At 43.2% G+C, this 17,075-nt stretch overlaps 1 protein-coding gene across 1 annotated transcript in view; it reads left to right on the top strand.

Annotated features, from left to right (window-relative positions):
- DDX31 (DEAD-box helicase 31) overlaps positions 1 to 17,075 on the top strand; it is a 50,899-nt gene that overhangs the window by 25,745 nt on the left and 8,079 nt on the right. The window contains 3 exon segments of the mRNA XM_059829049.1: positions 2,389 to 2,470; positions 8,416 to 8,527; positions 13,863 to 14,043. Of these exon segments, the coding sequence (XP_059685032.1) occupies positions 2,389 to 2,470; positions 8,416 to 8,527; positions 13,863 to 14,043 (375 nt within the window).

Genomic DNA, 17,075 nt, shown 5'->3' with positions numbered 1-17,075 from the left:
GAGGTATACTTTTCTCTTGCTTAAGTGGTTGCCATTTATGTTTTAATTTACTGTTATACGTTTCAAAAACAAACAGAGAAACCTTCAGTTGTCTTTTTATGCTCCATTTCCCTTTCTCCCCCATCACTCCCCCACCTTTCTCTCTCTCTCTATCCTCTGTGGAGGAATCTGCTGCATCAGGAGTCCCAGCTGCACAACAATGGGGCTTGTCTCCCATATAGGATATCTTATGGCCACACTGGCCTGTACCTTTCAGGCTAGATGGCTATTTCTCTGGACCATCTCTTTTCCTTTCCTTATGTTGTGGTGGTGAGCTGGCTGAGGTTGGAAAAGGCAGATGGCAAAAGTAAAGGTATTTGTCACTTTAACTGGGAAAGACTGGGGAACAGGAGAGGATCACGGTATCCTGCTACGCAGTGTGGTAAAGATTCATCCATTCCTCCTAATCAGGTGTTTAGAGAACTTTGAGTGAAGAGAAAGCGGATATCCTTGTTACAATTTCTTTCTATACTTTACAAATTGAAGAATATCAACAATGCTTCCTTTTAGAAACCACCTACATCTTCCTGACCATCTGAGATTCAGGAGTCTGAGAACTGTTGGACCCTCAAGATTTTGCTCTTACACTGATGTAACCCCAGATGAACTCCTTGGCTTCCATGCAGTATTTATGATTTATTCTGGTATAAAAAGAACCTCTTTTCTAGACATGACCTTTGCCCGTTGCTGAAAATTTGGACCCACGAACTTCAGCTTTTATCATCTGAGTAATTCCCTGGGAAATGGGACCCAGTTTGGATGCAGCTGTAATATTAATGGCCTGGAGCTGCACAGCTGTTCCTGTATTGTGTCACCTGGTGTGCGTGTGCCCCGCAAGACAGTGTTAAAGAGGAAGAATTTCTAGTCTCCTGTAAATGCACCTCTAAGTAGGACCACTCACTTTAAAATGAAGCAGGTTCGTAAGCGTTTCCAGTATCTGGGCCATAACAGTACCCAGCAGCGTCTTGCAAGCAGGACTGGAGAATAAATCATCTGGTTGAATCTACAGGAGGAATGTGAGTCGACAGAATGAAAATAAATGCCCAGTGTGAAGCCTGGCTAGGACAGCTGACTGAGTGTCCTGTATTTAAACAAAATGCTATGGGGTCCCTAATGGGCCGGGCTTTGGCTTTACACTTCAAATGAGAGGGAAGGTGAGCTCTCAGAATGAGGAAGGAAATCAAACTGTGTAGTGGTGTCAGAGGTGGCTTTTGAAGCTATAAATGAATTGAAGGGTGAGTGTGTCCATCGGGAAGTGTGTCTCTGAGCTTTGACCCAAGCAACGTAGTAAGAAGTTGGAATGATGTAAGGTCTTGTGGGAAAGGGTGATGGTGTGACCAGAAGGGAGGAAGCTGCGGGAGAGTTGGCTTGATAGGAAGAGTTCCTTGGGATCCTGTTGTTACCTCTGAGCTTGAGTCACTATGAGAGGAAGGAGCTGTGTCTTTACACAGCTTTAGCTTTAGCTCTTTAGTTTTGGGAGCATGGTCACTAACACGGGTGGAAAAAATTTGTAAACATCCAAGCGCTTTGTTCCTCTGAATGAGAGTTGAGCAACGCCTCTGACTGCAGAGAATCTGGAAGTTAAATTGGGGGGGAGACAAGATGTAGGAGAAGTAGCAAAGTAAGCAGAGCCTGTCTTTCCAACCTGTATGTGTATGTCTCAATCAGTCTCTTTCTCACACTTGCACAAGGAACCGAATGCAGACACCTTCTGCTCCCTGCCCATGCCATCTAACGTACAATAAAACGTTTGACACCCTGTGCATTCAAAGTGGAGGTTACAGAGCTTATTGTTTATACTTATAAAGCAAATCTACAATAAGTATCTATGTTACTAGCTGCTTCAACTCTGTTTTGAGTTTCTTTTAGTGGAAAATGTAACCAAATGGTTCCCAGTTGTCTTGGTGCTTCTCAATACAAGGAAAGAAAAATTATTAAAATAATGGAAATATAATTAAAGGCCTAAATTTTTTCTTTAATCAGTTACTTTGCTTGAGAACTGAGGAGACTTTCAGTGAACTGAGAGTCCACCCTCAGTTATTTTGTTGCTCTGTCAGAATTGGAGTGTGTGTTGGTGACTTGTAACAGTGACAAGATTGTGGGTAAAAGTGTGTCTCTGTTCCAGTGAAAGCACCAGTTCAACTGGGGTCGAGATTTTACAGTAGTTACACTTTTAGGGTTGCTGAGTGAGTGTCTAGGATAAGACCTCATGTATTTCAGAGATAAATTCTTAAATTGAATGTGTAAATCTCAATCTTTTTGCTATCCGTTACCAGCCTGTGGCTCGTTACATGCTGTAACCTACTGAAAAGTAGGAGAAATGGTTACTTTTTGTCTTTGTTGCTTCAGTGTTTCAGAGATAAAGATGGAGAAGGTATTATCCAGCCTGATGAAAGATGACCGCTTCAAGTTGCACAGACCAGGAAGGAAGGTGAGTCATTCTGCTGATGTGGGATTGCTCCAATTTTCATTTGCCAGTTACATATCATAAGTATTCCTCCCTTAGCTTCCATCTTTACAATAGGAGGGTTTGTATATCCATGATGTCAGGCAGTGCAAATAATTATAGAACTGCCTTATATCATAGTTGCCCAATCTTTAAACTGTTGTGCCCAAAAAGCAGTCGCTTCTAACTCTTCAGCAGGTATTTTTGTAACAGACAGTAAAGGTTTCTGGCTGCAAAAGCTTTGGGTTTTTTCCCCACAACGTTTCTGTTCTCCTTGGCTTTTCTGCACGAAAGTACTGCTGGAGATCAAAAATGACACAAAACTTCTCTGAAGAAATAAGGAAAATGTATTTGGTGATGTGTTACATAGGTTTTTTTATTATCTGTATTTACTTGGAGCCTAAAACAAAGCTCACTGGGTTGACAAGCATCTTTTCATTGACTTCGACAAGCTTTGGGTCTGCCTTCAGGTTGCTAATTCACAGATTTCAGTCATTTGCAATTGATGTCTCATGCATTTCTGCATTCTGGCAAATTAAATCCTCCAAGAACCCTCATTTTGAATGGAAGTCAAGAATGCGTCAAGCATGATGCAGCGTGCTCTGTTTTTTCTCTTGTTGCTGTTTTGCCTGCTCGTTCTTTCCGTTATAACATGTATGAGCCTTCTCGTTTCCTGTGGATGACTGTTACAAACAGTGGTGTTCTTGGTAAACATGCTTTTGAAAAATGTTCTGTTTTCCTACATGCCCTATATTTCGCGGAAAGCCAGATCTGTGGCTCATATGAGATACAGCTCTATTTAAAGCTCTTTCCCACCCCTGCACAGTTTTTCACTGAAATCAGCCTGTAATGCCTATATTTTAAATGTCTGGAACGTGCCTAGGATATGACCTCTTAACTCATTCAACAAATACGTAAAAGTTTAGTTGTGCTTTGTTAATGCAGAAATTATTGTAAATAGTTCTTCTGTGTATGAATACTTTCCTTTTCTCCTGAATGTGCTTATAGGTGGGTAACTTTGTGTTTCCTTTGGAGAGTTTTTCAACAATTACATTTATGCAGAGTTGCAGTTTAAATTTGCTGCTGACATGAGACAGAAGATTATCTGTTCTGGGCTTGAGGACAAGTGTTATTTCACGGAAAGTGGGCAAAAAAGAGAGCATGTTTTTTCTAGGAAATTGTGATTTGGCTTTTGAAAAGTGGCAGAAGAAAATGCCTGCTGAATGTTGTTGAATATCAGAGCCCACTACTCGTGGAGGTTCAAAATCATTGATCCGTTTTGAAAATTCTCACCTAAGTATCTCAGTGCCTTTGTATCCTTGCCTTTGGAACAGCAAGAAAAAGCTAACAAGCCTGTTTGCTACCAGGACCGATCAAATTGGTATTTCTCCCATGCTTTCAAATTGTAAAATACTCTACACATTTAAGCACAGAATATTCTAAATACTCCTCTTTTGTCTTTTTCCCTTTCCTTCAAAAAAATAAAACCCCAAACCATATGTGAAAGTAGCTATTAGTCTGTTTTTCACTCAGCAGTGCTGCCTCGGCATGCCCTGCCATGCCAGGTGCTGTACATGAGTACAGGTACAGAAGGAGCTGGTTCCTTTCACTTGCAGTCAAACGTGGGATTGAATTCCTCTCTTCCCTCTGCCATCAAAGTGAATGGGATTTTGCTGTTGACTTCACTGGAATGGAGATACATCCACTCTGGCTGTAGGATGGTCTGAATTGGCTGCAGGAACTTACAGAACAACCTGTTTTTATGTGACTCAGAATCTGAAAGGATTGGGACTGAGAAATAGAGTTTCTCTGTATGGAAAAAAAAATACTATATCGTTTAATGGGGATGAAATTACAGTAGTTCTGTCAATATCAAATAAGCTTCCTTGGGAATTACTTGAAAAATATATTAAATGCAATCAAGTATTCATTGTGTTTGTTAGCTTTGTATTTTATTGCCATCAGAGGCTCTATAAGTGGACTGCAATGCTGCAGGAGCATGTCTCCAAGTTTTCAGGAGGGTTAATGTCTATTAAATTCTGTAAGTTTGCCGTAAAGATGTTGCAATAAGCTGGGAATGCAATGGGACATTGCATAGGACAGAGGGTGATTGAGGACTTGTTATGAGGAGCTGAACCTGATCTGTTTGTGATGGTGCCATTCGAGAGAGTGTTAGCTTTGCTTATCAGCTCTCCATGCATTGAGTCATGTATATATTATAGTCATACACACAGGAACCTCATTATAATGCTCTTCGGTTCTCATTGCCTCAACTGAAGTCCATTATAAGTACCATGTTGGAACATGTATTTTTTGGGCTTCTCCGTGCAGCCAGGGAGCAAGCTGAAGTGCCTGTAAAATGTATATTTTATATTTAGGTGTATAAAATATATATGTGGCTATGTCTGGGTGTGTGAATGTTCACCTGCCTACAAAGAGAATAAATTTGATCTTTCAACTTTTATGGAGGGGGGCAGGGGGACTTGGTGAGTTCCAGAGAAAGTGTGTGGAGGTTAGTAAAAAGTTGTTATTAAAACAAAATCCTTCATTTTGTTTTGAAGTATAATGGAAGCAGGAGATGTTACAGCCTGGGTTTTTGGTGCTTTTTTCCCTTCCCCTTTTTCTTTTTTGTACTGTTTTAAGAAAGAACTTTTCTACCTCAGTCTAGTTTTATTGTGTTTCAATCCCTTCTCCCATTAATATATTCTCTTAATGAACTTGGAGGCTTTCAGGACATACCCCAACCTCTCAAATGTAAAAGCTGCGGTCTTTATAATCAAAAGTTTTTCTTCTGAATGTCTTTTCCTGGTGTAGCTGGTGGTTGGGGGGAGTCCCCTGATGTCTTGAACCGGTTAAATAACATTGTAACCAGGCCCATTTCTTCTTTTAGCTTATAGATATTGTTATCGATCCCAGCCATTATGCTAGTGGTTTGGGATCTGCCCGAATAAGCTCTTACTCTAAGCAAAGGCAAGGTAGAAAAAGTTCTCCTATCCCACTATTTCTCCGTAATGGCAATAATGCTTCTTACTGAACAGATGTAACAAATTCATCTAGATGGAGAGTAGATCAAGCAAACCTCTGGGGTAGGCTTTTATCTTTTGGGTCTTGGAAAAATGTGTAAGGTCTCAAATTAATTGTCCTGTTCATCCGAACCAGGATATGAGCAGGGTTAAAGCTTGCTTGTGTGAGTAGAGCATACAGAATGGCTTCCAGTGCACTTCCAGTAGCACTGTTTTATTTGACCTGTCCAAACACTCACATGGTGGGCAGGTTTTATTTTCACAGTTTGCCTCTGAGTTGGTTTTAAATTTAGACTTTTTTTTTTTTTATGAACCTCCCTGGAAGGCAGGAATCAAACACAGAATTTTTTTCATGCCCATTAGGGGGCAATTTTAAAATGAGATCTGTCTCAAGGGGCTGAAGGGGATAAAAGACAAGGTGGAGATGGGAGGAGGGGAGAAGCTGTTTTCAGAGTACATTATGTTTCCTGCCATTTGCTTTTTTTCATTTATTTCTTTTGGACTGACCTCACACTTTGGAAATTATGCATCTAGTTTTTTATCCCTCGTTTTTGTCTCACTTTTTTTTTTCCCCCCAGCACCAGGAAGAAGAGATGCCTCATTTTGAAACCTAAAGGGGGGAATAAGAAAAGTCCTTTGTAATATATTGCCATATTATCACTAAATCCCCTGACAGTTGTGACACAGAAGCAAGTCACCTGTCACTTAAGCTTGAGGTCTCTTTAATTTTCTCCTGGAATTCGCACCAGGCTGTCTTTAATTTGAGGCCTTTATTGGAATTCTGAAACCTTTCTGCCTCCCCGGTGCTCAGATCTATTCTGAGTGCTGTTACAGAATGTATACAATAACCAACAGAGGGATTCAGAGGGGGCTGAAGCACTGTTTATTTAACACTCTGGAGGGATTTTCGTGCTTATTCGGTCCTGGCTACCCGGCTTTCAATATCGCTTTGACAACCGTTATGCCCTTCTCATTAATTTTAAACAGTTAAAACACAGGAAAAAGAGAAAAAGTTTTCATTATTAAAGTGCTTTACTTTTTAATAACAGAGGATTCTGTCCGCCAGGGGAAAGGGCAAACCTCACTAATTTCACATTCATATTAAAAAACGCTGGGAAGGTGACACTTTGTGCTGCCAGGAGGCTTAACAAAAGAAAAGTGATGGGGGCTAGGAGGAGCAGGCGGGGGGAGAAAGTTTTATGTTTCACGTCAATGGAAACTTGTTAGTCACAGCGATGAGTGTCCACTTCGGGGAGGCAGCTCCACTTGTAGTTTATGAAACCTTTACAGAGGCCCCTCGACTGGAGACTGTCTCAACTGATGAATAGGTGCATGTTAAGTCAAACTAAAGGATGTCTGTGAAATGGGCTGTGTTATGAGTCTCTCAATCAGAAGACAGACAGCAGAGACCAGATATCTGGGAGACTTCATGTAGCCTTAAAATACGTTGTCTTTGCTGGAGATGCAGATGGACAGTCAGTCCAGGTGGTGAGTGAGCAGGAACTCTAGTCCCCATATCTTCTTCCTTGAAGAATAACCTAGTGGCTGGAAGCTGTGGGATCCTGAGTTCAAGAGAGGGCACTGTGCAGCGAATTCAGACTGCATTTGGGGGCTGTCTCTGGGCAGATTTGCTGTTAGGCTATAGAGTGGCAGATCCGGGTCAGCAAAACATTTTGTGTAGGGTGCCAACAGCATTGCCTGGCTTCCGTGATCACCAAGGTTCACAGTGTCAGTGTGATACGGTCCCCTGGATTGGCAACAGTGCAGAGGTGATGCTCACAGCGGCGAGGGAAGGAGGGTTTTGCAGCATTAGCATGCAAATCTACCGAGGAGGAACAACAGGATTGTTGCCTTGGCACAGGCCTAGTACAGAGTCGTGGGAGCTGGATGTTTGTTTTCAGTCAGCCCTGGTCAGATGAGGGGCTGACCAGTATCAACTTACTGCCTTGGATCTGGCACTCTTAGACTTGGATGCTGGTTCCTGTCTGAGCAGCTTTTGAGAACTGTGGCCCTTTCTTGGGAGAGGTTCACATCCATGGATGCTTGGCTTTAGACTTTACTGTCAACTTTCCATCAAAAATTCTCGTTTTCTTGTCCGCATTTCCTTTCTCTGTCTGGGTACTTTAGAAAGAGAGACAGCCTCTTTTCTCCTCCCGCTGACAGCTTGCTCCCAGGAATGTTTGCTTTCCATTTCCTGAACTGCGTCCTACAGCCTGATCCTGGGAAAGCTTGAGCACATGCAAAATTGCCCTTTTGGTCTGAGGAAGTTTCTTCTGTCATGCCTTTGGTGTGAGGGGCTTGTCTTATTCTAGAGGAACCACGTGATGGCAGTTACTGTTCAGCATGACTTGTCGATAGTGACAAAACTTCATGTAGACATCAATAGTGAGAAGTTCATTTAGTTGGCTTTGTTCACAGGTACTGAATTTGGTCCGTTCTCTGGAGCTTGGGGCTGAACATAGACCTCCTGCCCCACAAGTGCCAAGAACATGCCAGGTGTTTTGGGGAACTGCAAAGAGGAACTTGCAACATCAGTCTAAAACTGTTAGTGTAGAGTCTGGAGAGGAGTTAATCCAAATAACTCCAATGGAAATAAGCGTGATGGTACCTGGCCTGTTGAATCTGAAAGGAAAAAAAAGAAAACGAGGGAAAAAGATACGTGATAGATGTTAGAAAACACAAAATTAAAACTGATTTGCTCTCCTCACCACACAGTGCTCACTGACTGCTTTGACTTTAACATCTTTATCTATATTTTTTTTTCCTCTAGTAATATTGAGAGGATTACCTTCGTTGGCCCCTGGGTGGTTACTGTGTGATTTTACTGTTATTAAATCTATTGTAAACTGCTTCATTATTCCTGACTCAAATTCTCTCTTTCCTCTAATCCTCCCACCGCCCTTGTAGAAATCCTGTGGCACGGACCCTCAGGAAGTCCGGGAGCGGGCCACGGTCTTGCAGACCCAGTTTGAAAATCACGTTCACTCCAGCGAGGGGACTGTCCGGTGGGCAAAGAAAGGTCAGTGCGTTTCTTTTCAGTTTATTCCAGAAGGGCTCTCATAAGCTGCCAAGGTTTTCTTCTGGGGGAGAGCTTCAGGGAAAAGGCCTGGAAGAAACATTTTGGGGCCATTGGGCTCTGTAGGGGGTTGAGATGGACCCAGAAGGCTTTGTGATGATATTAAATGTTAATTTCTTGCATTCCCATATTACGTGCAAATGAGGTTTAATCTTGGCTTTCGATAGGATTCACATCCGAGGACTCTGACCCAATCGCATGAGCGAATAGATTATGTGTGTTATGCTGGGAAGGTCATGGGTGACCTGCTTAACCACATCCTGGTGCAATACCCATTAGATGCTTTCAGTTTACGCCTGGGATGAATTTGAAGCCTGTAAGACAGGATGCCTTGGGAGCACCTCTTAACAGGCCAGGGTCTTAGACTGGAGGTTGTTGTGTGGGATGGGAGCAAAATGAGAGAGTAGGCAACTACTCAAAAAGGCAGGAAGAAGAAAAACTGGGATGGATTTAATAATAATTGTAGCTAGGTGCAAATCTGGGATTTGGTCTCCCACCTTTGCCAAGCAGGATGCACAGCAGTTGGCACTGAGCAGTGCAAGAAACTCTTCCCTTCTGCTTCTCAGTTTGGAAAATCCAGAGGAAGGTGGATTTTGGGGAAAGGTGAAAAACTTGCCAGGGATGTGGTAGGAAAATAAACACTAAGCAGTCTCCTGAGAGGAGCCAAAAAGGTGGTGCGGTGTAGGCACCCCTCTTCTATGTACTGTTCTGTTGCCCAATAAGGCTGATCTGGGTGCACCTGAAAACTGAATAGTTGTTGTAAAGTGAATGTGGGAAGTCAGGCCCCAAAGGACCTTGGCAATTACTTGGAATTTGGTTATTAAATATTGAGACATGTCCACAAAATGCAAACTCTTTATGCCAGAGACTAAACCACTCTTGCTCACTAGAGCCTTTCCCCTTTTTTTGAGTCTTCTCTTCCCCCATGTTTCCCTTCCTGATTGTTTTCTTTTTCACCTCGTTTGTCACTTCAATCTGAGTCAAATCCTGCAGTCTAAGCTTGCGTAGAAGTCCTGTTGATTTCAGTTCTGCAGTGTTTCCAGTTGGGTTTGGATGAGCAGGGTCCTGCTGAGATGAATTTTAATAGTCTACATCATTTCTGTTTACGTTATATGCCCTTGCAGTATGTGTGTACGTACAAGTGTGGCACAAGTGTACCGTATGTGCTAAACTACATAAATCACATACTAAGGGGTCCAAAACCAAATGGGGAAATTGGCCTTTGAGCTGTACAGTGTCGTCATAGAAACTGGATAAGGGAAGGCTGTTCTCAAGATAGAAGTGAAGTTCAGCATTAAAATTGTTTGGAATCATGAGAAGTGGTTGTTCGAGAGGTCAAAGGTGCTGGGTTTTTCTGAATGTTTTACTAACGTATTAGGTGATGACATAGCAGAATGACTAGAGCCGGTACTATTAACTACGTGCTCACCCCAAATTATTCTGCATGCTTTTAATGATGCATGGCTGTATTGATGGCCGAGGTATTTGAAATCCTACTGTTTCACTCTTTGCTCTGCCCCCTGCCACTGCATGTCACTGTACTGATTCTCACCCCCGCCTCTGACAATTGCAGTGCTGATTTTTTTTTTTTTTTCTCAGGGTTTCAAAACACCTTTCTCCTACAGTGAAAGTGTTAGAGGCTTGCTCTACATGTGGCTTGCTTGCACGCATTTTCAGGTGTGTTGTGCTACTTGGCTGATGTAATTACTTTTATAGCTGCACTTTTTGAGTCCACAGTCTCAAAGCATGTGACTAATATGATCAAATCCTTGATTCTGCATGGATGAGCTTCTTGTTGCTCCCCTGGGATTCCTTATACCGCATGTGAACTTCTAACCTGAAATGACTGTGACAGGGAGAGCAACTGAATGGCTCTGGTCACACTTAGAAAACCTCTGTGGGCTCTCTCTGTACAACGTATGTCACTGTGTGCACACACACACACGCACCGCACACACTTGTTGCTGACCTCAGCATTAATAACTTTTTTAGCCGCAGACAAAAAGTACAGAAAATATATGGGGAAATGCTGGAATGTTATGCATCCCATTTATCTTATACAGGAGCACTCCACCTCTTTTTCCTCCTCTGCTATCTACATATGCAAATTTTCCACTGCTGAGTGGCTTCCATAAGCCCCCTCTTCCTCCCCTCTGCGCCAGGCATCATGAATAATTAACATGGCAGCTGGCTTTTGCTTTCATGGCAGACAATCAATTGGAAACTGTGCCAGAGATGCATTTGTTTCTCTCTCTTTTTCTCTTTTTCCCCATTTTCTGACCTAGTCAATGTTAATAAGCAGTGTTTTGACTGCAGCCTGCTTTCAAAAGGCGAGTGGCTCCCTGCCCACTCACCCCTTCTGCCTCTCGGTCCCGTGTTTTCCAAACTCAAATCAAATGGTTCAGTGAAGGTGCTGCCCTTCAAACTTGATTGACTGATCAGCAGCAAGGTGGGTGGGAGGAGGGATATGGCTGGGCCCTGCTACCTGAAAGACGAATCTTGTGAAGTGTGGAGTCCCTTTTGGGAAATGGAGGACTCTTGTCCGAAGGGTCTCAAGGTGACAGGTACTCCATTTTGGAGCTGTGGGGACAGGTGGAGCTCAGGAGACTCTGATCCTTCGTGCCACTGGGGTTATAGAAAGGGTAAGGAAGCAAACCCTGTTTTTCTCCTCTATTTTTCCCCATTTTGTAGCCCATAGTTGAACATTTTGCCTCATCCTTTCTGTCCTCAGCACCCATGTGTCGAGAGGGACAGCAGAGCCATAGGAGCCCACTGCTATGGCACGATGCTTGAATCCGTGGCGGTTTTGGTGCATTCTTCCTTCCTGTTCCCACATGCTCGGTACGCTGGCAAAATGCCTCCGCAGGTTTATCCAGCCGTGCGGCTGAGGCTGCGCTGTGGGGCCAGCGCTGGGAACCGGCTGCCAGCTGAGAGCATGGTGAACAGGTTGTGTCACCTGTCTCACTTTCATATCTCATTACCCTCTTGTCCCCTCTTTAATAAACCAACAAACCAACCCATCTAACCTCCATCATGTGTAATGCTCTTTTTTTTCTTTGACTTTCCACAATTACATTTCCTATAGAAAAGTGGGGGTGCACAGGTGCCAAGGACCAATCTAAATCCACTCTCTTACCTGAGTGTAAATCTGAATCCCCCCCACAGGCCAGTATACATTGCCTTAGACTCATGTTGGTGTGGCAAAAACTGTAACAGCTCAGGCATTTTGCTCCTGTGGTGTTAAGATGAGGTAACCTCTATGTGAATTATGGCCTGACCAGCACTGTTACCAGTCTTTTTGAGTTGTTTTCATAAAGCTCTGTGTCTTGGATCACAAAATTATAAAAGAATTGCAACTTCAAAAAAAAAAAAAAAAATGCTTTTAGTATCTGTAGTAACTGCACATAAAAGCTGGAAAACATGACTCTGGCAGCACTGAGAGGTCTAAAGACCTGATAGTAGAGATTTAAAAAAGGAATCTCACCCACAAAGGTCTTCGTTTAGATCTTATGGGTGCTGTAATGAACATTAGCAGCTCTGAGCTCCTCAGAGGTACGACAGTTGCACGAGCCGAGGTTTCGACCTCCTGGTACGGCAGGACTGTTAATTCAGCTTTGGATTAGTGTCTTGCAGTTCTCCCTCGTTTTGCGTGCTCTGACTCAGGACTGGATCTAGTAGTTGTCTGTCAGGACTTTGGGAAGAGCCCGGGGGCCTTTGACACTTTGATTCTCAAACTCTGCTCTGGGGAGTTAGTACCAGCAGCCTTTCCTATCTGAAGAACTGTGGAAGGTGAGCTCAGCCTTCATAGTAACGGGATCTTTAGTATCAACCATTTCAAATGCTGTGAAAAAGACAGCTATATTACCTCCAACGGGACCAAATTTGGAGCGGGAGTAAGTTCATATTGTTCCTTTTGAAGAGTTACACCTTTTTCATAGCAGATTAATTTGACCAATAACTTTATGGAAAAAAAGCACCAGAACAGGGTTTTTGAGAGCATTTGAGCTTGTTTATAAGCCCTCAGAGGGATGGCCTTCAGATGAGACACCAAGGCGGGGTAGTTGGAATTTAGCATTCTCTTTTTGGGAAAACACGGGTCTCTTGTTGCTCAGATGCCTCTAAAAGAGTAGCGTTGTAAAATTGGGATGAAGGTGCAAAAAACTCAATCTTTTCTTCTCATCGATTGGGAAAAGGAGTTCGCTTTACTCAGTAAACAGAGCTTTGATGGATTCCCTGGGTCCTTCCAGGAGCTGATCTGCTAAAATGACATTTTTATTACTGTTCATAAACTCCAATCTCTGGCTGCTGCCAAGAGATTAGACATAAGCTGTGGGCAAACTTGCTGGTCCGGTGGCTCAACAGGCAAGGGCAGGAGAGGTTAGAGTTTAGAGCTTGCTGCTGTCAGGGCTGGGAGGGAGAGAAAGATGTAGGTGGTGGTTGGAGTCAGGGCTTGGGGAGGCACAGGAGGTTTAGCAAGCAGAGGAGCAGCAGGGGATTGAAGGGAGGCATTTTCTGAGCTGTAGAGTTTCCTTACTAAAAGTCCCTCTATTCCCCATAGCAGAGAGGACAGCCTGGGTGTAGTTAACGTTCCGGGTACGTGGAGGAGCAGTGGTAGTGTTCATATTAGTGGATGATTGTCTTTAGAGCAATGAGCCCTGAGGGAAGGGCATTACAGGAATATAAAGATGTGAAGAGAAATTTGCACACTATTCTATTATTTTTCCCTTTTGAGAAGGTGAGCTCTGTTCTCAGTGTGACGATGAGTCAGGAAATCCATCCGGCTCTCAGATATTTATAGGGGACTAGCTAGTAACTGGTGAAAAATGCATGGACTACTGGGACTGTAATATCAGAGGAGCCTTCCTATGCCACCTTTCCCTTTGCTTCTCTTTCCCTCTCTTCATCCCTGTGTCTCTATTCCCTCTCTCCCCTTATCTGCTACCATGTCAGTGACTCTTATTGTGAGATGTGCTGCAAACATCACCCTTTCTGGCAGAAGGGGCATCCTTGCAAGAGGCAAACCTAATACAACTTAATGTAGCTTTGTTTCAGTTCCTAACGCTTCTCCACCACCTACCTTCGCCTTTTGGGATTGTACTAGTACTATACAACCTTCACAGATTTTTAACATACCAACCTTTTCTACCAGCTGCTGACCAGAAGGTGTCCCAAAGGACAAGACCAATGTCCTTTTAGCTGGAACAGATAAATCTTTTAAGTGTATATATATAAAAATGCAGTAGCAAACAGAATTCACTTTTTTTTTTTCCCCCCTCAGCACTGCAGTCTTTCCTTTGTGCCTATACCACCTATCCCAGGAACCTCAAGCACATCTTCCATATCAAATCTCTCCACCTGGGTCATGTGGCCAAAAGCTTTGGCCTGAGAGATGCCCCCCAGAACCTGACTGCTGTTCCAGCTGCTGGCTCAAAGAGGAAAACCAAACCAAGACCAAAAAGGTAGGCCAACTTGATGTTCCTGAGCTGAGGAACACCACATGACAAGCTATGGTGTGCTTTGCTCCTCAAGGTTGTTGTGCTTGCTTCAGAAATCATAGGATCATAGAATGGTTTGGGTTGGAAGGGACCTTCAAAGATCATCTAGTCCAACCCCCGTGACATGGGCAGGTCATGTGTGATTGTATCTGAGCCACTGGCTTAGGTTGCATTGCTCTCTGAGCTGTTGTTTCATTCCCCTTTTTCTAATGGCTTTAGAGAGCCTAAAAATTACATTTATTAAACCAACTTGGTTGAATATTTGAGTGGGAATTCAGCTTAAGAAAAAAACAACAAGCAAAATAAAAACAAGCAGCTCACTTTGTAGTTTGACTTCTGATAAAGGTGCTCTTTTTTTGAAGGAAGCTGTTAAGTGTGGAGATGCACTTACATAGACTAGCCTGGGTTTTGCTGCAGCTTTTCCATTTTTCTGAGCACTTGAAAACACCATCTTCTATAAGTTTTATGAGCAGAAACAGCCTAATTTTTATTTATTTATACTTCACTCGAGAGCTACCTTGAAGGCTGAGGAAGGGTATGGGCAGCATTCCAGAGTGAAGCATGAGACTTCCCATATATTGGAGTGGTTCTCTTTCTTGCACAGGTCTTGGTTGCTAGAGCTCCAGCAGCAGTCCTGTTGTCATGGCCAAGCACCTCCATAGTAGAAGCTGCCAGTTTTTTTCCATTCACATCCCGACTTCCAGTCGCATGGTCCTACAGACAGCTATGATCCCTGACTCAGGATCAACTGCAGTAGCAACTCTTTGTCCTCCTCCCTGTGTAGGGAAAGGCTCCCACAGATACAACTGTGCTCATAAGTACTTGCTGTTGGTGTAGGGCATGGGATGATAAAAGCATCAAGGAAAGAGAAGAGAAATTAGTATTTTCACTTCTCAAATTTGAAGTTGTCTGTCCTGCTCATTATGAGCAAGGCTGTGTGAGTGCTGATTTAGCTCACTGGATAGTCTCTTTGTCCCTGGCCTTAACAATACCATTTCTTCTTTCTTGCACCTAGTCCAATCTGCTACGCAGAAATAATCTTCCTGCCTTGTCTTTTTTGACTACATCACCCTCACTTTGCTTTTATAACTGCATCAGGAGCAAAGTGTGTGTCTTACTGTCTTTAAAGACCTGTGGCCTCGTCTGGCCTTTTTTATCACCTTTTCTACACTAGACAGGCAGTCTTTTGTAGACTTTCTCCTGCAGTTCCACCAGCAGTTTCCTGGTTGTCAGATTTGCCATGAGACAAATTGTGTCCATCCTCTCAGAATGGTCACCTGCAGCTTGGACTACTCTTTCTTCTCCCTAAGAAGACATTAGCTTAGTACCCGAAGGAAAGGGGAGGACTGCAGTGTATTTTTTTTGGTTATTAATTATATGACCGACCGTAGTTAAATAGGTACAAGCCCAAATAAAAAGGCAGTTCTGTTGGTAGAAATGATCCTTCTGCAAACTTGTGCTCTGCTGCCTGTAGATTTAAGTAGTTCTGGCAAAAGCATTTCTGCAAAATCTCCCAGGAAGAGTCTGTAGCAAACCTAGAGTTACAGCTCTGTCCTCTTTGGTGTGCGGACAGGGCTATTCCTGTGTAAGGAATTTGAGACTCCCTGATGTTTCTGGAGGAGCAGAGCCCTGAATACTCTTCTTTGCTTGAAATGGAACTGACGGTGCTCAGTACATCCGTCCGATCCTTACTACTTTGAGTTGGTTCCACAGCATAGATAATCCTCCCTTTTGAGATTACAACCTTAAGGGCTCACTGTCTTCCCTAGCACAATGGCAGGATATGAACCTCTGGCTTGCCAGTAAAATCGCTGTGATAATTCAAAGGAGGAAAATCTTTTATCAGTATCAGTTGTGACTCTTTCCACGTAGTTGTTGCTGCAAACTCCATTAGCAAACACTAGCCGTGCAATTGAAGCACTAATCCACATAATTGTTCCAGGGCTGGTGACATCTCTTGCACATGTACATATCTTGCGGGGAAAAAAAAATGCAAGGGGAAGGGATTTTAAAATAAAAAGTTGGAGACCACATTGTCCTGCTTTGAGAAGCCACCAGGGACAGGCCACTGATCTGCCTCCTGCTTCAGCTGACCCTCACCAGCAGATGGGCAACAGGATGGGAATGCCCCTGTGAGCAGGGGATTTAACAGAGCTTTATTTCAGGAAGAATAGCCTGATTAGCCGATAAAGAGCATGTAAGATGGTATGGGGTGGGCTTTGATGTCTTGCTGCCCCAGCAGGGTGTCAAGCTATGACTGACAGTAGCGTGTCATAGGATTACTTGGCCTGCAACAATGCCCCTCTCTGTTCCTATGATGTTGCTACTCTGTTAGAGCCACTTTTTCCCTTGTTACGAACCTCTTTTAGATGGCGTTCCTCCTCCCCAAGTCTTCATCCTGTTATAGTACAGACAAGCTCAAGATACAGTAGGTAGTTTATGCACAGGACGCGTGGGGTTGGGGGATGTGGAGGTGTTAGAACAAATGGTCTGAGAGTGATTTGAAAGCTCATTTGCACATGGATCATATAATTGCAGCTCAGGGAAAGTGGGCAGACTTTGCACAGGTTCGTCACGGCTCAAGCTCCAGATTTCAAATCCGGGAGCATCTGGAAAGTTAAGACCCTGCAGAAATAGCCAAAGTTGTAACATGCAACAATTGTTCTTGCCTGTGAAACTTGTTTCTAATCAACTTTCTCTGTGTGTGCTTAAAAAAAAAACAAAGAGAGAAGATACATTAGTATTTATAGGATAGTTTAGAGAAAGTGAATATAGATTCAAATTCAGTCTCCACTACCATAAATTCAAGATAGCGCTGTTAACTTACAGAGAATTGCTTTTGATTTCACACTGACAAAGCAGAAAGCAAAATTTAGCCTGCCATTTAGAAGACAAACGGGTTTTAATTGTAAAATGCAGAGCTTGAAATTATAACAGCATAGCCACAGAGCAGTCTTTTTAATTATATTTCTCACATGATACCCTGAGTGTTGGTT

This window comes from Gavia stellata, chromosome 24 (assembly GCF_030936135.1).
Source record: "Gavia stellata isolate bGavSte3 chromosome 24, bGavSte3.hap2, whole genome shotgun sequence".
Lineage (NCBI taxonomy): Eukaryota > Metazoa > Chordata > Aves > Gaviiformes > Gaviidae > Gavia > Gavia stellata.
This window is presented reverse-complemented; position numbering and strand designations above follow the sequence as displayed.